General features: G+C 39.3%; 1 protein-coding gene across 6 annotated transcripts in view; it reads right to left on the bottom strand.

The window, feature by feature from the left end:
• Window positions 1-23,677, bottom strand: part of SLC66A2 (solute carrier family 66 member 2) — a 183,620-nt gene that overhangs the window by 42,443 nt on the left and 117,500 nt on the right. The window contains exon 6 of one of the 6 annotated variants that reach the window (XM_072604038.1): window positions 14,307-14,406. The exons of the other annotated variants lie outside the window; for them this stretch is intronic. Within the exon in view, the coding sequence (XP_072460139.1) occupies window positions 14,334-14,406 (73 nt within the window). The 3' untranslated portion in view covers window positions 14,307-14,333. The remainder of the gene's footprint in view (window positions 1-14,306; window positions 14,407-23,677) is intronic. 6 annotated transcript variants of the gene reach the window in all.

Here is a 23,677-nt window from a genome sequence, read left to right as displayed (position 1 = left end):
TTGAAGAACTATCTTCTTCAGTGAGCTATTGAGCCTCCTACTCTATTTGTCTAATTCTGCTTTTTAAAACATTCTTCTTCTCAATGACTTTTTGGACCTCTTTTTCCAATTGAGTTACCCTATTTTTAAAGGTGTTATTTTCCTCAGCATTTTTTTGGGTCTCTTTTAGCAAGCTGCTGACTCACTTTTCAAGGTCTTCCATGGCCTGGGCCCATTGTATATTCATTTTGGAGGTACTGGATGCAGAAGCCTTGATTTCCTCTGACAGTATGCTTTGTTCTTCCTCATCTGAAAGGATGGAAGGAAATACCTTTCACCAAGAAAGTAACCCTCTATGGCCTTATTTTTGGGCATTTTCTCAGCCAGTTACTTGACTTCTACATCCTTTGTCAAGAAGAGGGTCCTAGTGCTCCTGCTCACCACAGAACCCTGCTCAGGGCTGAGATTCAGATCAGCTGCTCACTTCCTCCAAGGGCTTTACGTGTGGGGGTGGGTTCTCCACTCAGGGCTGAGATTCAAACCAGCTACTCAATTCCCCCAGAGGCTTTATGCTTAGTGCTCCAACAATGGAACAATGGGTGCCAGGTGCTGGCTGCCTGCCTGCCTGCCTATGCTTCCAGAAGCCTCCACTGCCCAGCCTCTGCCACCACCTTGCAGTGGGGCCAGGGGTGGACTCTGTTCCCTTCTCACTCAGGTTGAAAAAGCCCTCTCACTGATCTTTGGCTCCTATAGGTTGAGGGATCTGCAAACTGCTGCTGCTTCCAGGGATTTCATTCCTGAAGTCTGCCCTGGTCCTGCTCCTGCTAGAGTCATGCAGCCGAGGCTGGGCTCTGCTTGGAGTCCGGTGAGACAGACCTTTCCCATTGGCCTTTTCAGGTCACCCTGGGCTGGACATCTCCTCCACTTCATCTTTCTGTGGTTTCTGCAGCTCTAGAATTTGTTGAGAGTCTTTCTTTACAGGCATTTTATGGACTTTGGGGGAAGAGCTAAAGTATGTACACATCTTTCTACTCTGCCATCTTGGCTCTGCCCCCAGAAAAATGCTTTAAAAAGCAGAATTAACCAAATGGAAAAAGAGGTTCAAAAGCTCACTGAAGAAAATAGTTCTTTAAAAATTAAGTGGAGCAGATGGAAGCTAATGACTTTATGAGAAACCAAGAAATTACAAAAACACCCAAAAGAATGAAAAAATAGAAGACAATGTGAACTATCTCATTGGGAAAACAACTAACCCAGAAAATAGATCCAGGAGAGACAATTTAAAAATTATGGGACTACCTGAAAGCCATGATCAAAAAAAAAGAGCCTAGACACCAAATTTATTTGTCATGGAAATTCAGGCTCTGAGTATATTTTACTAATAAGTTATCAAAATTGGATTAAGGATTTTACACATAAATTATATTGATAATGCTAAATTAAGTGAAGTTATTTTCCCATTATGAAAGTATCTGTCTGATAATTTTAAAAGTCAGAAGAGTTCATTTTGCAGTTGGGACACTCATCAATTTTTAAAAGATTCTTATGTCAGGTACAGGATTTAGGTAAGAATAGAAACAGCAAATAGTACATAAACTGAAATTGTCTGAGTTTCAGCATTATCTAGGAACTTCTAGATTTGGAAACAGAGAAGCAGGGTACTCTTCAGAGCTGTCTTGAGAAAAAACTTACTGTCCAAAAAAAGATATCTAGGAACCAGATAAGTACATGAGACATCCGGGTATGTGCTGATCAAAATGTGCTGATTAAATGCATGTAGAGAATGAGTTACTAGGATACAGGGAGACGATGTCAGTTAATATTGGTGATAACTACTGGATTGCTTTGGTCTTTCATTTCAAAATGTTTATGTTTAAGTTTTCTTGGTTACCTTAGTGACATGTAAATATCCCTTATCAGAACTAGTCTGTCATAAGTCCTCTAAGTAGTCTGATCGGCATCTGATATTGTAATTATGCAATGATAATGAATTTGTGAAAAATTGTATTGCATTGTCTGACCCTAGCCCTGTGTGGTTGGGAAACTGGATCATCTCTATGTGTTGTTTAGAGACTCTTAACTGAGGACCTATGTTAAGCTGACCAGAAACTCAGATTCAAAGATTGATGCAAGGAGTTTTCTCTAAGGGCCCCTATCAGGTCCTTCTGACTACTCCCACAGCTGCCAAACTTGTGGTGTGCATTCCTGGATGATTTGAAGAAAGTCATTGCTCCTGAGTGGATGGCAGAACACTCCAGGGACCTCAAAGTTTGTCTAGTACGGACCAGAAGCAGCCAACATCCAGATGAGACAACTGTCCCAAGATTTCAGAGAAGAGCTGAGTATAATGTCCTAGTCATCCCCCCCACCCTGCCTTTTTCCTTTTGTTCTGTGCCCAACCATCACATCCCTGATTCATGTGTGTGTTGGCATTTTTTCCCTATACATTTTTAGAACGCCCCCCCTCACTCTCTTTTCTGCTTGCAAGCAAACAATGGTTAGCAGTGATACCTGGGACACACTTTCTAAAAGGTCCCCTCAAGAAACTGATCTCCTGGAATAAAAATGCTCATACTGGCTCAACTGACCTCTTCTGGAATCTTGGCTCATACCGCCTCTCCTTCATTAGACAGAAGGGCAGAGGTTCTTTCACACTCCCTCTCTTTGGCCAAAAGGGGGAAATGTCAAGATATTATGAGATACTCTGTTTTTTAGAGATAAGGCCCAGCAAACAAGCTGTGCCCTGAGCTTGGCATAACAACAATCCTTTGTGCTCACCCTCTGGATGATCTCACCTCTGACAAAATCACATAATCAGTTATTGCCTTGACCAGCACCAGTTGTTCCCTGAGCTTAGACAAGTTTTAGTCATGAAGTCCTACTAGGAACCAAATTTGTCACATTGTTGCTTTACTCCTCATTGTCAGGATTACAGTTTACTGCACAACCACTGGTCTAAGTATTGAGAATTCCCCATCCTGCCTTGGGTCCTCCTACTAGGTGTGGGGCCCCAGCACATGTGTCTAGATCTCTCCTTGCTTGCAAGCCATTTCCCTCACTTTGAAATTAAACTTCTGGACCAAGATGGCGGAGTAGAAAGACGCAAATACACATAGCTCCGAACCCACAACCCATAGAACATGTGTATAAAGTAACTCACGGCGAATTCTGGAGCAGTGAGGCCACAGAACAGTGGAGCGAAGGAGATTTCTGTTCCAGAGGGACCTGCAAACCTCTCGCAAAAGGTCCGTCGCCCTGCGGATGCAGAGCCCAGCCCAGCCCTGCCACGGCCGTGGCACGGAGAGGAACAGATCCGGGCAGGCTTCAGGGACGGGAGCTCCAGCGGCCGCGCAGGTCCCTCCACCCACAGGTGACAGGGGGCGGTAAGAGGGTCTCTTTGGTGGGTCGAGAGGGGAGTGGGGTGCCCCCATAACTCAGGCCCCCTCGGGAGGCAGAAGCTGAGGCAGCGGCAGACCAGGGCTCCCGAAGCAGGCAGGAGCCTGGATCCATTGTTGAAGGTCTCTGCATAAACCCCCTGAGGGAACTGAGCCTGAGAGGCGGCCCTGCCCCGACCTGACCACCTGAACTTAATCTCACACTGAATAGCAGCCCTGCCCCTGCCGAAGCCCCGAGGCTGGGGAGCAGCATTTGAATCTCAGACCCCAAGTGCTGGCTGGGAGGATCAGGAGGCCAGGTGGGTGTGAGGAGAATATTCAGAGGTCAAGTAACTAGCTGGGAAAATGCCCAGAAAAGGGAAAAGAAATAAGACTATAGAAGGTTACTTTCTTGGTGAACAGGCATTTCCCCCCTTCCTTTCTGATGAGGAAGAACAATGTTTACCATCAGGCAAAGACACAGAAGTCAAGGCTTCTGTGTCCCAGCCCACCCAATGGGTTCAGGCCATGGAAGAGCTCAAAAAGAATTTTGAAAATCAAGTTAGAGAGGTGGAGGAAAAGCTGGGAAGAGAAATGAGAGACATGAAGTCAAAGCATGAACAGCAGGTCAGCACCCTGCTAAAGGAGACCCAAAAAAATGCTGAAGAAAATAACTCCTTGAAAACTACCCTAACTCAATTGGCAAAAGAGGTTCAAAAAGCCAATGAGAAGAATGCTTTCAAAAGCAGAATTAGCCAAATGGAAAAGGAGATTCAAAAGCTCACTGAAGAAAATAGTTCTTTCAAAATTAGAATGGAATAGATGGAGGCTAATGACTTTATGACAAACCAAGAAATCACAAAACAAAACCAAAAGAATGAAAAAATGGAAGATAATGTGAAATATCTCATTGGAAAAACAACCGACCTGGAAAATAGATCCAGGAGAGACAATTTAAAAATTACGGGACTACCTGAAAGCCATGATCAAAAAAAGAGCCTAGACATCATCTTGCATGAAATTATCAAGGAAAACTGCCCTGAGATTCTAGAACCAGAAGGCAAAATAAATATTCAAGGAATCTGCAGAACACCGCATGAAAGAGATCCAAAAAGAGAAACTCCTAGGAACATTGTGACCAAATTCCAGAATTCCCAGGTCAAGGAGAAAATATTGCAAGCAGCTAGAAAGAAACAATTCAAGTATTGTGGAAATACAATCAGGATAACACAAGATCTAGCAGCTTCTACAGTAAGGGATCGAAGGGCATGGAATAGGATATTCCAGAAGTCAAAGGAACTAGGACTAAAACCAAGAATCACCTACCCAGCAAAACTGAGTATAATACTTCAGGGGAAAAATTGGTCTTTCAATGAAATAGAGGACTTTCAAGCATTCTTGATGAAAAGACCAGAGCTCAAAAGAAAATTTGACTTTCAAACACAAGAATGAAGAGAAGCATGAAAAGGTGAACAGCAAAGAGAAGTCATAAGGGACTTACTAAAGTTGAACTGTTTACATGCCTACATGGAAAGACAATATTTGTAACCCTTGAAACTTTTCAGTATCTGGGTACTGGGTGGGATTACACACACACACATGCACACACGCACATACACATAGAGACAGAATGCACAGAGTGAATTGAAGAGGATGGGATCATATCTTAAAAAAATGAAATCAAGCAGTGAGAGAGAAATATATTGGGAGGAGAAAGGGAGAAATGGAATGGGGCAAATTATCTCTCATAAAAGAGGCAAGCAAAAGACTTATTAGTGGAGGGATAAAGAGGGGAGGTGAGAGAAAATCATGAAGTTTACTCTCATCACATTCCACTAAAGGAAAGAATAAAATGCACACTCATTTTGGTAGGAAAACCTATCTTACAATACAGGAAAGTGGGGGATAAGGGGATAAGCAGGGTGGGCATGGGGAGGAGGGAGCAATTTGAGGTCGACACTCATGGGGAGGGACAGGATCAAAAGAGAATAGAAGTAATGGGGGACAGGATAAGATGGAGGGAAATATAGTTAGTCTTATACAACACAACTATTATGGAAGTCATTTGCAAAACTACACAGATTTGGCCTATATTGAATTGCTTGCCTTCCAAAGGGAAAGGGTGGGGAGGGAGGGAGGTAAAGAAGTTGGAACTCAAAGTGTTAGGAACAACTGTTGAGTAATGTTCTTGCCACTAGGAAATAAGAAATACAGGTAAAGGGGTATAGAAAGTTATCTGGCCCTACAGGACAAAAGAGAAGATGGAGACAAGGGCAGAGAGGGATAATAGAAGAGAGGGCAGATTGGTGATAGGGGCAATTAGAATGCTTGGTGTTTGGAGGGGGAGGGATAAAAGGGGAGAAAATTTGTAACCCAAAATTTTGTTAAAATGAATGTTAAAAGTTAAATAAATAAATAATAAAAAAAAAGAAAATTGAAGCAAGTATCGATATCAAAAAAAAAAAAAAGAAATTAAACTTCTGTTTAATTCCTGACTCTCCTGTCTATAACCTGTTCTAATCAGTTCTGATCACTCACAGGTTAGAGGCCAGTTCTATCCAATTGACAGAATAAAGCCGGTTGTTAGTTTTAAATGAGAATTAAGATCACTAATAATTTAAAATGATTTACCAGGGAACTCATTTTCCCCTACTCTATCTACTCTGTCCTTAACCTCTTTCTGTTAATGGCACTAGCACTGCTTCCTCCCTCTCCCTTACCCCAAACATAGAGCTAGCCAATCAGTTGTCAACTCCTTCATTTTTACTTTCACATTCTTTCTCTTTCAATGAGTTCTTATCCCAGAAGCTGTGGTCCTTGGGTTTATCAAACAGTAGATTGCTATATTCATTGACTACTGTGTCTTGAGTACTTAACCTATTTTCCACTGGTCTACCCTCACAGAACATTTTGTAATCATCCCTGCCCAGATCTTCCCTTATGTCCATCTCTTTATCTCCTAACAACCACTATAAAAACTTCTTCAGGAGAAGCAAGGAATAGTGTATTTATCAGATTTATGGAGAAGGGAAGAATTTTTTACTAAAGAAGAGATAGAAAGCATTATGAAATGCAAAATGGATAATTTTGATTACATTAAACTGAGAAGTTTTTGCACAACCAAACCCAATGCAACCAAAATCCGGAGGGACGTAGTAAATTGGGAAAGAATTTTTACAGCTAAGCTCGGGGGTAAAGGCCTCATTTCTAGAATATATAGAGAACTGACTCAAATGTATAATCATACCAGTCATTCCCCAATTGATAAATGGTCAAAGGATATGAACAGGCAATTTTTGGAAGAACAAATTAAAGATATCTATAATCATATGAAAAAATGCTCTAAATCACTGTTGATTAGAGAGATGCAAATCAAAACAACTCTGAGGTACCACATCACACCTATAAGATTGGCAAACATGACAGAACAAGAAAATGATAAATGCTGGAGAGGATGTGGGAGAGTTGGAACACTAATTCATTGTTGGTGGAGCTGCGAGTGCATCCAACCATTCTGGAGAGCAATTTGGAACTATGCCCAAAGGGCTACAAAAATGTGCATACCCTTTGACCCAGCAATATCGCTACTAGGACTGTATCCCCAAGAGATCATAAAAATGGGAAAGGGTCCCATATGTACAAAAATATTTATAGCAGCACTCTTTGTAGTTGCCAAAAACTGGAAGTCAAGGGGATGTCCATCAATTGGGGAATGGCTGAATAAATTATGGTATATGAATGTAATGGAGTACTATTGTGCCATAAGAAATGATGAATAAGAAGACTTCAGAGAGGCCTGGAAAGACTTATATGACCTGATGCTGAGTGAAAGGAGCAGAACCAGGAGAACTTTGTGCACAGCAACGACCACAGTGTGCGAGAGTTTTTTCTGGTAGACTTGGAATTTTGTAATAACGCAAGAACTTCTTAAAAAAAAAAATAATAAAATCCCAGTGGTGGTTCTCTAAGGCAAAATGCCTTCCACACTCAGAGAAAGAAATATGGAAGTCATTCGCAGAATGTAGAAGATCATGTTTGTGTATGTGTATGTTTTTGTGTATCATGTTTTGATTTGTTATATGATTTCTTCCATTTATTTTAGTCTGACTACATAGCATGACTATAGTGAAAATGTACTCAATAGGAAAGTATATGTAGAACCTATACAGAACTGTATGCAGTCGTGGGGAGGGAGGGGGGTAGTGGGGGGTAGGTTTGGGGGGGATAAAATCTCAACTGTATGGCAGTGATTGTTAAACATTAAAAAATAATTTAAAAAAAAGAATAAAGTTTGCAAACACACACACAACAAAAAAAGTTATTAAAGATATGAACTGTCAAAAAAAATAAAAAATAAAAACTTCTTCATTATCATTCTTCTCTAAGGTCCATTTCTTCTCCACTGCAGAGAAAATCTCCCTTCACCAGGTCAAAGAAACCTTGTCCCCAAAATCAGCTATCCATTTCCTGCCAAGCAAGAGTTAGGGACAGAAAGCAGTCCTTAGAGTTTTCCTTAAGCTACCTGTTGTGTTATCATATTTGGTCCAAAACTGACCTATCTTGCTTGTCCCAACCCCTCAGGCAATTTGACCACTTGCCCATTCTAACAGCTGTCACCAAGAACAAACTAACTTGCATTTTAATCCTATGAAGTGAGACCCATGCGATCCACCCTAAGAGGCACACTCAATTACACAAATGATGTAATCCTTTTGTGGCTCAAACCCAACTGCTTCCAAGTTCTCTATTTCTAACAAAGCCTTTATTTTCCCAGTTAGGATTAACTAGGAATTAATTTTTTATTCTGACCCCCCCTTTCTATCCATTCTTGTTTCTTTTCCACCAATGTCTCTTGATCCCTTCTCAAAGGATTAAAGACAAATTTCGAACCTTTCAGTCAGGTAAATCATGATGTAGGAGACAGAACACTGCATTTAAGAATAAGAAGACATGGAATCCAATTCCATTGTAATACTTAGTAGCTCTCTGACCCTACACAAGCCACTTAACTTCTCAGAAACACCCCCTCAAAGAACTGTTGCTAAGAAAGCATGTTGCAAACCTTAAAATGGGAGGGTTATTCTTATTTATTGTTGTTACTAATTCAAACTCTTTAGCTTGATATTCAAATGTGTGTGGTCTTCCTTCACTACATTTTGACTGTGATGCTTTATTGTGATTTGAAGGTGGACCCTGGGTTCTTGAAAAGAATGGTACACCCTTAAGTACACCCTGATGAAAGACTGTATGTCTGCTGCCTAAAGACCCAACTTGATAAACAGAGTATAGCTCACCACTGGATTAGCTGAACAGATGAACCTTTTGGCCATAGCAACTCTTGAAGATTATATATGAGGTTGAGTTTTAACTGGCATTAAGGGAGGGGATATCTATATCAACTAAACCACAGACTCTTATAGTGTTATTGACCCTAACCTATCCTTCTCACAACTACTGAGTCCTCTGTTTCTCTCAAACAGGTCTACTCACTAACCCCCAAACATAATATGTTTATTCTCAAACCTAATCATCTTGTTCATGCTGCTCAGCCTTCCTAGAATATACTTCCCCTGGCCTTTCTTTAACAAAATCCTTTCAGTCCTTCAAGACCTAATTCTTTTTCATCATAAAGCTTTCCTTAATTACTCACCGATCACTCACTCCTTAATTTCCAGAGTACTTATAATTTACTCAATTCATACTTGCATTTAATCATAACCTTTATCGTGGATTTATGTCCCTTTCACCTATAAATTCTTTAAAGACAGGGACTCAGTGTGTTCTATCTTTTCCTTTAACCATTCATATGATTAAAGTAGCACTACAGTTCAATGGCAGCACTTACACTATTAAGTTATTTTCCCATCACGTTTTAGTTTTCTATCTTCTAGGCTAAAAGATCAGCAACCTGTACCAGTATGTTAGGGAACATAGGCAATAATTTACGGTAGTATGGCAATGGGCTGTGGAGAAACATGTATGTGGAAGATGGGCAGGGCTGACAACTGGCAAATATCTAACAAAGGTGGGTGATGGCTCAACATACAAGCAGATCACTTCTTAGTGCTATCTTGTGTTGTGGTTATATTTGGGTGTGTTTTTTGAAGTTTTCTTTTGGCAAATATAGAAGTGGAAGAGAGCCTCAGCTACCTGTAGCTCCACTACAATTGCCCTATTAATTAGATTCAGCAACTTAGGATATAACTGTTAAAAGAATGTCAGCTAAAAGTCTCATTTCCAAGATATATAAGGAACTGATTCAAATTCATAAAAATAAGAACTATTCCCCAAACAATAAATAGTCCTCAAAGGAAGAAATCTAAGTTAGTAACCAACATTAGGAAAAAAAATGCTCCAACTCACTAATTAGAGAAACACAGATTAGAGCAATTCTGAGGTTTAACGTCACACCCATCAGATTAACAAATATGACCAAAAAAAAGGAAAATGACAAATGCTAGAGGGGCAAAAGAAAGCAGGTGTTGCACTGTTGGTAGAGCTGGGAATCAGTTCAACCTTTCTAAATAGCAATCTGGACCAATGCTCAAAAAGTTACTAAACTATGCATGCCCTTTGACCCAGCTATACAACTTCTAGGGCCATATGAGAAAGAGGAAAAGGATCCATATAAACCATTTATAACAGCTTTTTTTGTGTTAGCAAAGAACTAGGAAGTGGGGACAGGGAACAAAGGGGAAAATGAAAATGCCCATCAACTGGGAAATGGCTGAACAAATTAGGGTATATAAATGTAAAGGATTACTAAGGTACCCTAAGAATGCTGAAAGGGTTAGTGTCAGAGAAATGTGGGAAAACCTATGAACTCATGCAGAGTGAAATAAGCAGAACAAGAAAAACTACAGCATAACTGTATATACTGTACTGTAAAGAAGTAGAGCTCAGAAGAGCTTAAGAACTCTGATAAACAGGACTAATCATCACTTCAGAGGACCAAAGACACAAAATGTACTTGCCTCCTGTTAAGAGATTGTTGGTTAGTCTTTTTTCAGTCGTGTTCAACTTTTTATCACTGCATTTGGGGTTTTCCTGGAAGAGATACTGGAGTGGTTCACCATTTTCTTCTCCAGCTCATTTTACAGAGGAGGAAATTGAGGCAAAGAGGGTTAAGGTACCTTTCCCAGGATCACACAGCTAGTAAGTGTCTGAGGCTACATTTGAACTCAGAAAGATGAGTCTTCCTGACTCCAAGTTGGGCATTCTATCCACTACATCACCTAGCTGCTTCACCTGATAAGAGAAGTAGATTAAATATGCAAAATGGGATATATATTTTTAGATATGGCCAGCAGGGGAATTTGTTAGGTTTTGGTTTTTCTTTTTTTCCTAGTAGGGGAAAAAGTTGGAGGAAGAGAAAATAAATACTTGTTAACTGAAAAATGAAAAATAAAAGATTGTCAGCCCTCAACCTAAGTGAAATTTCTTTCACAAGATCTAATTCTAATGCCTGTACATGGTCTTGAGGGAAATCTTAAATGTGTTCCTGTCTCATTGTATTGTATTAGTGAGATATAAATTGGCAGTTATTTTTAAATTATACTTTTCCTCTCATCTTTCCTCCCTGATTCCTACAAAATAATTATGTTAAAAATATATTCTTTAAACCTAATGCGGAGTAAAGGGGGCTGAATGCAAATATTCTTGTAGAATTTGTTTGCAGAATTTATTGCATTAATTAGTAAAGATAGTTACAAACCTTCGGTTTCATTTCACTGATACAGATGCCCCAATTACTCAACTTTCTTAAAAAGTGAAATGCATAAATAACCTACAGCAGGAGGCTATAGAAAGCTTCTAGAGTGATGGTTTAAGCAGCACATCATGTGCAAAGCGCAGATAGCACAGTGCCCTTAACAAAGGAAAGGCTTAATAATTAATCAACAAGTATTTAGTAAGCATCAGTCACACACCAGGCACCATGCTAAGCACTGAGGATGCCAACACAGAGAATGAAACAATTCTTACTTTTAAGGAGTATACATTTTATTGGGGGAGACAACAGGTACCTGTTAAAGTATACGTAAAATAAAAAGAATAAATACATATCAATAAAGGTAGTCAGGGAAACAAGGCATTATCAGTAGGAAGATCAGGGAAGGCCTTGAGTAGAAGGTAGTTTGTTCAGTGGAATAGAAGCTGAACTTCTCAGTGGTTCAAGACACTATCAAAAATTATGTCTGTTTGTGTAGAATAAGGAAAGATCTTTTCAAACTCTTTTAATAACAGTCTCTAGTATCATTTTCAACATTTTAATGATTTGCTATTTCAATTATACTTGAGGTCAGTATTATTACTCGGTTGAATTTTAATCTCTCTGTCTTCTCAAATTAGTGGTTAGGTTTTCAGGGGGCAAGAAATGCTTCCCTGCTGTCACCTTTCACGCATATCATAACATCTAGCCAAAGTCCTCCTCCCAGGACTATATTCATACGCTGACATTTTAAGAAAACATGAGAGAACTGTACATGTGTAACCTATATCAAATTGCTTTCTGTCTCAGAGGGAGAATATGGAACTCAAAATCTTAAAAAAATTGTTTTTACTTGTAACTGGAAAAAGTGAAATATTAAATAAAATATTTTTTTTAAAAAAAGGAAACATGATTTATGACTACCTACAGAATGAGAACTAGACTATTCAAAGATTTCCCACAAAGCACCTTAATGAGCTAGCAATCCAGAAGAAAATTGGCTTTACTCCCATATCTTCAGTTCTCATCACAATTGCCTCAAGATAAGGAACAAGTTCAAGTAAAACACTCAAAAGGGTATATTTAACTCTTTAAAATCCAAAACACAACCTACATACAAGGCAACATACTTAAGAATCAGGGAAAACAATCAGTCCCTAGGCTATGGAACCAGCAGCAACAGAAAACACAAACAGCATTTAAGAATCTTAGCATAACTGAGGCTTCCAAGAGCTAACTGGTAATTTCATTTAGGCTCATTTCCTCATTTAACTTTCTCTCTAGACAAATCTTCCTAATAATTTACATTATCCTTCATTCAGACTGAAGACTATATTCATATACGGACATTCAGAATTCTCTTCCCCTCTCTACCTTTCCAAATACAGGGATAGAATTTAAAACATTTGCACTCATTTTTCAAAGTACCTCCAGGCTCCAGGAGACCTCAAAGGCTACTTAAGAACTTCATGTGACATCATTCCAATTTCCATTACTTGCTCTTCAGCCACTACTTCAGTGGAAAAGACAACATAGAGAACATTCATGCCATCTGAAAGCCAACATTCCCAAGAGCATTAATAGATGATACCACTATATCTTCAAGGTCACAAACTATTACATACTAATGTCCAGGCCAACTTGAAGGAAAATGAAGAAAAGCCAAAGCAATAAGGATGATCTCATTTAAACCTCCATAATCTCATGACCTGTCAGGGCTTAAAATGAATGTTTTCCATTGTTCCATGCGGATAGAATTTGGAACTGTCCATCTGAAACATCAGATTATAGGTTACTGTTTCATATCCTGCAGGATAATCAGACTCAAAAGGATGGGTTATAAATATATCCAAATCACTACTGACTGAAGGTCTCTTGTTTTGCTAAGCAATCTTTTGACTCACAAAATATTAGTGCTGATGATCCCATGGGAATAAAGTTTCAATGCCTTCAAAATGAAGGAAAATATGGTCTATTAAGTTAGAAGCAATTATATACTTATAGGGCCTAATGGAGAGGATACATGAGAAAGAATAAGAGATAACCAAGGTGACTGAGTGGAAAGTTTGAACAAAAAAATGAGTCTGCTAACATTTCTACTTCATTCACTTAACAGATACTTTATGATCTCCTATACTCTACCAGTCAAGGCACAGGATTAGGCACATCTTCTTCTGCTGATGACATCTGTAGTAAGCTAAACCTCTTGAGTGAAAAGAAGACCACATCCTATCACACTCAACAAGACAGACTTTTCATTTAATCTTCAGCCTCTCACAAGAATGTGCTGAATGAACAGAAATTACAAGGGGAAAGAGTCACTCCTCCAGAACCACAAGCCATATTCTGATGCCTTAAATGAAGACCAATTATTATAAACAGAACTACAGTCAAGTAAATCTCCTCTGTCCTACTTTGACAACTCTTACACTTCTCCCTGCAGTTAATTAGAATTCAGTCTATATGATCATGCTCCCAATTCTTGGGGAGTCTCATAGGATGGTGCCCCCACCAAATGAAAACCAAAATTCCTACACATCTAGACCTAAGGTTATTAAAATCCCTAATATAATTAAGTCAGAGTAACCACGGGGAAATCACTAAAGTACTGCTTTATTTCATTCAATCCAGACAACAATACTGCCTCTGCAACCCAGAAAAGTTATTTCTCCCTAGGGTTGCTGTGGCTAAGTCATTAAAAGTAATGGCTCTGAAGCCTTATTTATTACTAATTTTTTTTTTAAAAGCGCTTTAAAGCTGTCAACAATTGTTATTAAACTAATTAGCCTTTTAAGGAGAAGTGATAGGTGGAGACAATACCCTGATGTCTCAAGGGACACATAGTGGTACACTTTGCCTACTCATCCTCCCTGCCCTTCTGGCAGAGTACTACAGTTTCCCTCTTTCTGTGTTTCCTCTCTCTCGAGCAACTCTATCCTCTTCTTTTTTTTTTTTCTTTTCTCCCTTCCATTTAACTAACCATTAGATAAAAATGAGGTGGTATTGTTTTTCTTGTTAATAATAATAGATAACATTTACAAGTCACTTTAAGGTTTACCAAGTTCATTTGATCTTCACAACAACCAGTCCCAAGATGTATACGTCCCACAAGTATTATTTGCCATATTTTACAGATGAAGAAAAGGAGACAAGGAGGTCACCTTCTTGTGGGGACTAGGGACTAGGACTTGAACCATTAGTATCAAGCATTTCTACTTTATCCCTAAAGACATAAAAAGCACAACCTGTTAGGAGCTGGTGCAAAAAGTTTATCAGAACCTGCCTGCCTCTGCCTTCTTGGAGGTTCCTCTGACCCACAGAGTTTTCAGTGGCACACATGGAAACCTAGGGAAGCAGAAATTATATCTTCTTAATCTTTTATCATAAGTAAATGTATATTTATTGAATTTATAGCATTTTACTCCTCTCCTAAGCCAGAATCACTTAAGTGAGTGATCTCAGCTAGCACAGGCCCAGGAGCAATATGGTGATACTGCTAAGTAAACTCTGAATCAGAATTCAAATCTCTCTCCCCCTTTCCTCCATGGTAGTATCCCCTACACTATAGTTAATTGATCTGTGTTTAAAATACTTGCTGCATTTGCTAAATGTGTTTGTATTGTTGCATTTTATGAATTAAAAATTGGAGAAATTTAACATTATACAATTCTACGTAAAATAGCCTGTATCAAATTAGGACATTATGAACATCTGATTTTAGCTCCCATGTGTGAGGAGGAAAATTTTATTACAATTTAGTCTTTTCACCTACAGGGCTTCTGATACAATAAAACATTCAGCACAGAAGAGATTTTGTGAATTCCAGGCATTAAGGCAAATGGAAGCCATTTCCTAGCAAACTGGTCAACATATTATTGAATTTTGTGGGGGAAGGGTTGGAAGAGACCTCAGTGGCTAATTAGTTGAACCTATACCCCAAAGAAAGAAAACCCGGTATAGTGTGCTGATAAGTGGTCTTCTAGCCTGTGCTGAAAACTACAATTACAGGGAAGCTACTACCTCTTAAAGGCAGCCCATTCCATTTTTTAGATAATTCTGTTGGGGTGGTTTTCCCCCTGAAATCAAGCCCAAATTTACCATTCTGCAACTCTGTTGTGCTGTTCATCTCTCCCAAAGTGTCTTCTACCTGATAGCCTTTCCAATACTTAAAGGTGGTTATCGTTTTCCCCCATAAATCTTTTCTCTTCCAATCTTAATATTCTCAGTGCCTTCAACTCTCCTTTTTAAGACATGGATTCACAACAGACTCATTATTTCCTGTCTTAGGTATCTTTGAATTTAGAGCAGAGTTCCCAAACTCATTTGGCCTACTGCCCCGTTCTCAAAAAAAAAAAAAAAAAACAAAAAAAAAACAAAACCAATTACTCAGCAACCCCATGGAAATCCACTTTCCTTAACTCTTTAATAGTTTTTTTTTAAATTTTGTCACTTAAAAAAATAATTTTTAAATTTTGTCACTTAAAAAAATAATTTTTTATTTCCTCAATTGATATCCTCAATTGAATAACTTATTGTAAATTTGTGGGGTTTTCCTGCACTGAAATTTTCATGACACAATATTGTATTGCATAACAGCATAGTATCATATTGTAAAGAAGTCATTAGATGTACATATTCCTGCCAATACATGCTGGACTTCCTCACAAGTTTGCCTGCCAACACTTGTTTGTTAAGACCTGTCAGTGGACTTGACCACTGATTAGTTGCAACTTGCATTTTGTGTGTTTATTTGGAAAATAACGTAATCACAATGACTTTAACTCTTACACAATAGACAAAACATGTATGAATGGCTTTTCAAAATTTTCTTCTCTTCTTTCCTTATGTTTCCATCCCCCCCTTATTTTTATTCAATGCCCCCCAACTGTACCCAAGGCTACTAACATCACCTCTAATCAGTCCAGCACCCCCAGGGGGAGGTACTGCCCATTTTGGGAACCTCTGAAGAGCAATACAACCATTTTATTTGTATGAAGGAGGACAATACACAACCTTTATTCACTTACTTTCCAGAGGGCTACATAAGAAATAAAAGGTAAACACCGAGAAAAAAACTTTGAAAACACAAAGGGTAGGACATCCATAAGCAGAGAAGGGCATGGAATATAGTCTGTTCATAAAATCAGGTAATATACATTGATTCTACAGAACTCACGCTGTTACCCTGCCAACACACTTTGACATGTCTCAGCAATTAGTAACAAAATAAAAAATAGTTGCTTTTGAATACTATTTGCAAAGATTTTATTCTATTGATGACCCCAAATTTTCTCATTAACAGGGATGCTCATTTAAAAGGATTATACAACATATATAAAGGTCATATGAAGTAGAACTGAGACCAGACTGAACTTATTACCTAAAGACCTTTAGCCATCATCAAGCTGCACACCACTCAAGTCTCTGGGAAGACAAATAAACCCAAAGGATTTATCGTTGATATTTTTTAAAATCTACAACCTTGGAATTGTCATTACAAAATGGAAATAAGTCCTTTTCCCATGAAACTCAATTTAGTTTTGGAACTAAAGTATCAGGTCCACTATTCATTACTTATATGCCCTTCAGCAAGTCACTTAACTTCTCAAGAGCTGAAGGTTTCTCACTCTATAAAAGATGGAGATAATTTATTCTATATATTTGAGAGGACTGTTGTGAAGATCAGAGGAAATAATGCACAACAAAGCATTTAGAGCTACAAAGTGCTACCTTAATACATTCTTCTACTACCACCATAAGTCTTCAGTTCTCCAAAGCCTGTAACTTCCACTCAGGAAGAAAGTAACTGAAACATCTAAGATAATGACCTACCCATAAAACCAGCTACTCATACAAAATTATTCATTTCACTCCTGTGCACCCAATAGCTTTGAGGCAGAGAGGAGGAAATAGGGGAGGAAAAAAGAAGACAGAGGGACACAGTAAAAGAGTGAAACCATATATGCTACCAGCACTCTATTGTCCCCTACTTTTTAAAAACATTACCCTAAGTGTACAGAATTAAAGGTTAAATTAAAAGAGCAAAGACTAGCTCCTTGTCAATGAAGCTAGCCAGATGAAATGCTATTTTCCCCTAGAAATCTTTCCTCAGATCCAATCCCTCTTTCAAAAGCCAATGAGTCACCAAATAATACACTTAATGTGTCTGAGTTTTAGTCAGCTCACCTTTCACATATGGATAATACCTTACTTGCCAGAAGGCAAGTCTGGACTACATGACTCTGAGGTTCCGTTCAGTTCTAAGACTTAAGAGTAAGTGCTTTTGTGCTACAAGACTGAAACCTCTTTTGTAGAAAAGCAATGCCATTTAAAATCCAGAACTAAAATCAGAGGACATCCTGGTGATTTGTATACAAATGATATTAAGGGTTACTTTCCCAGGCCCCCTGAGGGGGTTTGAGGCTCATTCTGTAAGACCATCCTGAAACTTGAGGGTGTCTTAATGCCCTTTCCCTTTTATCTTGAAATACCATACAACTTGTACCAAAAGAATTACTTTTGTCCCCCTTATCCTGTGTTCCCCATCTTAGCATTTACCTTCCTTATCCTGTGTCATGACAATTTTTCCTTATCTTGTAAGCAACCACCTTTCTTACCTTGTTTGTACTTATTCTGTCCCTAAATCTCCAATCCCTATAAGAAACCCTAAAAATTACATCAACATCCTGAACATCTCTGTATAAGCCCAACTCCCCCAAATATCAAAGTCTCATTTAGCTTTCTTGCTGAGGAGACCCATGATGTTTTTCCACATAAAATAAAAAAGCTCTCACTGGCTAAAAGAGAAGGTCTAAGTGAATTCTTTCACACCTGAACCTGCTCTCCAAACTCTGACCTCAAAAACAGGACAAAAGAAACTGAACAGTGTCAAATTTAGGTCATCTCCATCTTTAAAGTCCTTCAAAAACAAAAAAGTCCAATGATTTAAAAAAAAAAAAAAAAGCTGAGTCCAATGTCAAACTTTGCATGAGGACCCTTTGTATGTTCAAGAAACAATCTTCATTACACTATAAGGGGCCTGTGACACCCAAAAAGAAGGAAAGCAGTGACCTCTGCAATCTCACCAAAAGGATCTTACAAAGTTTTCTCCAAACTTGAAGTTCCAGCAGATAGTACGAGGATAAGTGGGGCTTCTTTATGAAAGAAGTTCTTAATAATCAGTACTAGGGGCAGCATGATGAAATCAAAAGTATGCTGGATTTGAAGAGAACACTATACAGAGTAACAGCAACAACTGTGAGATGACCAACTTTGATAGACTTAGCTCTTCTCAACAATGCAATGATCTAAGTCAATTCCAAAAGACTCATGATGGAAAATGCCATTCACATCCAGAGAAAACCATGGAGTCTGAATGCAGATTGAAGTATATTACTCTCTTTTTTATGCTTTTTGTTTGTTTGTTTTCTCATGGTTTTCCCCCTTTGTTCTGATTCTTCATTCACATGACTAATGTGGAAACATGTTTAATATGATTGTACATGTATAGCCTATATCAGACTGCATGCCAGCTGGGGGAGGGGGGAATGTTAGAATTCAAAATCTTATAAAAGTGAATGCTGAAAACTAAAGACACATTAATTAATTTTCAAAAAATGCTGGATTTGGAATCAAATCCTGATCCTGCCACTTACTTCATGTGTGACTTTGAAGAAATCACCTAACCTTTCTGTGCCTCAAGTTTTCTTATCTGTAAAATAAATTCAGTACAGAGGGAAGCAAGGGAAGCACTTTAAATCAGATACATTTAGGCTCCTTCCAGTTCTGAATTTATTAACCTATGGTCCTACTAGGAAAGAGAATAAGCTGCCTTACAAAATAACAAGTATTTAAACAAAGATTATATTGACCATTTTTCAGAGATATTAGAAGACTCATATATGAGGCAGTGAAATATACGATTTCTAAAATTCCTTCCAACTCAAAAAATTTTATGATTCTGTCTAAACACTTCACACTTCTAAGAGTACTAGGTGTCATATATAACCTTCACCTCCTCTTCTTATCTCAAAATTCCTGCTTCTGGGTAAAACATTGTCTACTCACCTCTCTATAACAAAAAAGTGGTGGTGGTAGTGAAACTTAAGAAACTACCCAACTTCTTCCTTCTTTTGAAATTCCCTCAACACAAATGGCCCCAATAACTTATAACAACTCATAAAAACCATTATTACCAATGTCTGAGTTTATACTTCTCCACTCCTATCCCCATCACTGGACACAAATATTCTTTTTCTCCAACTCAGAACTGCTGGGAAGTACATATCCTGAACAGATGAATGGAGGTGTGAAATTAACATATGGTGAGAAATAAATGAAGGAGATTTGTTCCATATGCACATTTGAAGCTCTAAATCAGATAAGAAAGCAATATTCAGAACACACATTACCCATAACCTGGTGACTACCTGGATTTGTAAATTAAAGAACTTCAGGCAAAGAACTGATGAATACAAGTCAAGTGTCAGCAACTCCCCTAGCCTGCAAAATTTATCTATCAGGTGCAAGAGTTACCTATACATAGCCATCAAATAGCCTGAATATGCAGCAAGGGCACAAATTACCACCTACCACACCATTATGATTTGCAAATGTGTACCTCAGGATTTCACAGTGAATGAAAGTAACATGGTATGGTAGAAAAAACACTGAACTAGAGACCTACCTCGGGCTCTGTCATCAGAGTATAACTAAGGGGGGAGGGGGGAGCAATCAAAGTTTTTTTCAGGGTGCTGGGATTTAGAGGTCCCAGAAAGAATTTACACATCTTCAACAGTGCAGAAACAAATTAACTTGTCAACTCTTTAACAAGAATAATTAGTTGAGAGGTTTCCAGTTAGCAAGTACTTCTTCCCCCTCTGCACAAGTGAACTCCTCACTCTCTAAACCTCCTCTCTCTCTCTCTCTCTCACATTTAAAGGTGCTATTCTTGCTATTTGCCAAAGGTGCAATTTATGAAAGTATGAAAAAAGAGTCAAATTTCCATTAGGTATTAGAATTAAATATGTGACCATGAATTTGCATGTAGTCCCAGTTCTCTCCTCTATAAAATGAAGAGACTGGACCCAATTCTAACATTCTTTGATTCACTCTACCTACAATCAAACTGCAAACACATAATGGCCTAGGAAGTACCACATCTAAAGTGAAATAAAGATGAAAAACACAAATGCTTGCTCTTTCTTCTCTTTAGGACTGCAATGCTGCTCCTGAAACCTGATGTCTCTTCTGCCATTTAAATGGAAAAAGCACAGGAGAGATGCTGCAGGCATCAATGACTGCACTCTCACCAAGTCATGTTGGTAGTTTTCATTTTCAAAACAAATAAGATGTCTTTGGAGAGTTCAGAAGAGGGAAATGGAGAGCCCTCTCCCTCAAGGTATATGTCTCACATAACTCACTCTCATCCACATTTCTTAACTAATGGCTAGGCACCTCTAAGCAAAGTCTCCTTATTAGCTGAGTTTTAAAAGCAAGAATATGGTTTAAATGAGCTTCTCAATCTGCTTAAGTAATGATGTACACCAGGCCAGCAGAACCTGCATCTTGTGGGCTGCTTATGGCACACCAAAGGATTTCAAGTGGCCCGCACACATCCTTTACATTTTTCACAGGCCACCCAAAATTCTCTGGCATACCTGTGGGCCATAAGCAGCCCATGGGCCACAAGGTTGTACAGGCCTGGTGTACTCAATTGATTCTATTTCTTAATACAACTGCATCCTCTTGGTATCTTCACTTTTGTTTTATTACCTTTTCAAAGGAGATGAACAGGATAATTTAGAACCACATTATGTAAAAACCAAGAAGACTTATGATGACCTCCTTTTAAACTATGACATTCTCATTCTCAAATGCAGAACAAGCACCTCTTTTTTTTTTTAATTTAACTTTTAACATTTATTTTCACAAAATTTTGGGTTACAAATTATCTCCCCTTTTATCCCCCCCCCCCCAAACCCAAGCATTCTTATTGCCCCTGTGACCAATCTGCTCTCTCCTCTATCCTCCCTCCCTGCCCTTGTCTCCATCTTCTCTTTTGTCCTGTAGGGCCAGATAGCTTTCTTAACCCCTTAACCTGTATTTCTTATTTCCCAGTGGTAAGAACATTACATTTGATCCTAACACTTTGAGTTCCAACTTCTTTAGCTCCCTCCCTCTCCACCCCTTCCCCTTGGAAGACAAGCAATTCAATATAGGCCAAATCTGTGTAGTTTTGCAAATGATTTCCATACTAGTTGTGTTGTATAGGACTAACTATATTTCCCTCCATCCTATCCTGTCCCCTATTACTTCTATTCTCTTATGATCCTTTCCCTCCCCATGAGTGTCGACCTCGGATTGCATTCTCCTCCCCATGCCCTCCCCTTCATCCTCCCCCCCACCCTGCTTGTGCCCCTGTCCCCCACTCTCCTGTATTATGAGATAGGTTTTCCTATCAAAATGAGTGTGCATTTTATTCTTTCCTTTAGTGGAATGTGATGAGATAGACCTCATGTTTTTCTCTTGCCTCCCCTCTTTATCTCTCCACTAATAAGTCTTTTGCTTGCCTCTTTTATGAGAGATAATTTGCTCCATTCAACTTCTCCCTTTCTCCTCCCAATATTTCTCTCTCACTGCTTGATTTCATTTTTTTTTTTAAGATATGATCCCATCCTCTTCAATTCACTCTGTGCACTCTGTCTCTATGTATGTGTGCGTGTGTGCATGTGTGTGTGTGTGTACTCCCACCCAGTACCCAGATACTGAAATGTTTCAAGAGTTACAAATATTGTCTTTCCATGTAGGAATGTAAACAGTTCAACTTTAGTAAGTCCCTTATGACTTCTCTTTGCTGTTCACCTTTTCATGGTTCTCTTCATTCTTGTGTTAGAAAGTCAAATTTTCTTTCCAGCTCTGGTCTTTTCATCAAGAAAATTTGAAAATCCTCTATTTCATTGAAAGACCATTTTTTCTCCTGAAGTATTATACTCAGTTTTGCTGGGTAGGTGATTCTTGGTTTTAGTCCTAGTTCCTTTGACTTCTGGAATATCCTATTCCATGCCCTTCGATCCCTTAATGTAGAGGGTGCTAGATCTTGTGTTATCCTGATTGTATTTCCACAATACTTGAATTGTTTCTTTCTAGCTGCTTGCAATATTTTCTCTTTGACCTGGGAATTCTGGAATTTGGCCACAATGTTCCTAGGAGTTTCTCTTTTTGGATCTCTTTCATGCGGTGTTCTGCAGATTCCTTGAATATTTATTTTGCCCTCTGGTTCTAGAATCTCAGGGCAGTTTTCCTTGATAATTTCATGGAAGATGATGTCTAGGCTCTTCTTTTGATCATGGTTTTCAGGTAGTCCCAGAATTTTTACACTGTCTCTCCTGATTCTATTTTCCAGGTCAGTTGTTTTTCCAATAAGATATTTCACATTATCTTCCATTTTTCGAATCTTCTCGCTATGTTCTGTGATATCTGTCTTTCTCATAAAGTCCTTATTAGCGTCCATCTGTGCCATTCCAGTGTTGAAAGATCTATTTTCTTCAGTGAGCTTTTGAATCTCCTTTTCCATTTGGCTAATTCTGTTTTTGAAAGCATTCTTCTCCTCATTGGCCTTTTGAACCTCTTTTGCCAATTGAGTTAGGCTAGTTTTCAAGGTGTTAATTTCTTCAACATTTTTTTGGTTCTCCTTTAGCAGGGAGCTGATCTGCTTTTCATGCTTCTCTTTCATCCCTCTCATTTCTCTTCCCAGTTTTTCCTCCACCTCTCTAACTTGATTTTCAAAATTCTTTTTGAGCTCTTCCATGGCCTGAGCCCATTGGGTGGGCTGGGGCACAGAATCCTTGATTTCTGTGTCTTTGCCTGATGGTAAGCATTGTTCTTCCTCGTCAGAAAGGAAGGGAGGAGGTGTCTTTTCTCCGAGAAAGTACCCTTCAATAGTTTTATTTCTTTTCCCTTTTCTGGGCATTCTCCCCAGCCAGTGGCTTGACCTCTGAATATTCTCCTCACACCCACCTCAGCCTCCTGGTCCTCCCAGCCAGCGTTTGGGGACTGAGATTCAAATGCTGCTTCCTGCCTTAGGGCTTTTGGCGGGGGCAGGGCTGCTATTCAGTGTGAGAATTAAGTTCAGATGGTCAGAGGGCCGCCTCTCAGGCACAGTTTCCTCAGGGGTTTTATGCACAGACCTTCCACAATGGATCCAGGCTCCCGCCCGCTTGGGGAGCCCCTGTCTGCAGCCGCCTCTCAGCTTCTATCTCCCGGGGGGCCCGAGCCATGGGGGCACCCCACTCCCCTCTTGACCCACCAAAGAGACTCTCTCACCGACTCTCGTCACCTGTGGGTGGGGGGGGCTTGTGCAGCCGCTGGAGATCCCGTCTCTGAAGCCTGCTCGGATCTGTACCTCTCGGAGCCGCGGCCGCCGCAGGGCTGGGCTCCTCATCTGCAGCGCGACGGACCTTTTGCGAGAGGTTTGCAGGTCCCTCTGAGGGTGGAGGGACCCGCATGGCCGCTGGAGATTCCGTCCCCGTAGCCCGCTCAGATATTTTCCTCATGGTGTCGCGGCCGCTGCAGGGCTGCACTCAGCTCCCAGTCCTGGCACCCAGTCCACAGCGCG

The sequence above is a fragment of the Notamacropus eugenii genome, chromosome 4, assembly GCF_028372415.1.
Source record: "Notamacropus eugenii isolate mMacEug1 chromosome 4, mMacEug1.pri_v2, whole genome shotgun sequence".
Taxonomy (NCBI): Eukaryota; Metazoa; Chordata; class Mammalia; order Diprotodontia; family Macropodidae; genus Notamacropus; species Notamacropus eugenii.
Note: the sequence above shows the minus strand (reverse complement) of the source record. Positions and strands in the feature narration are given on the sequence as shown.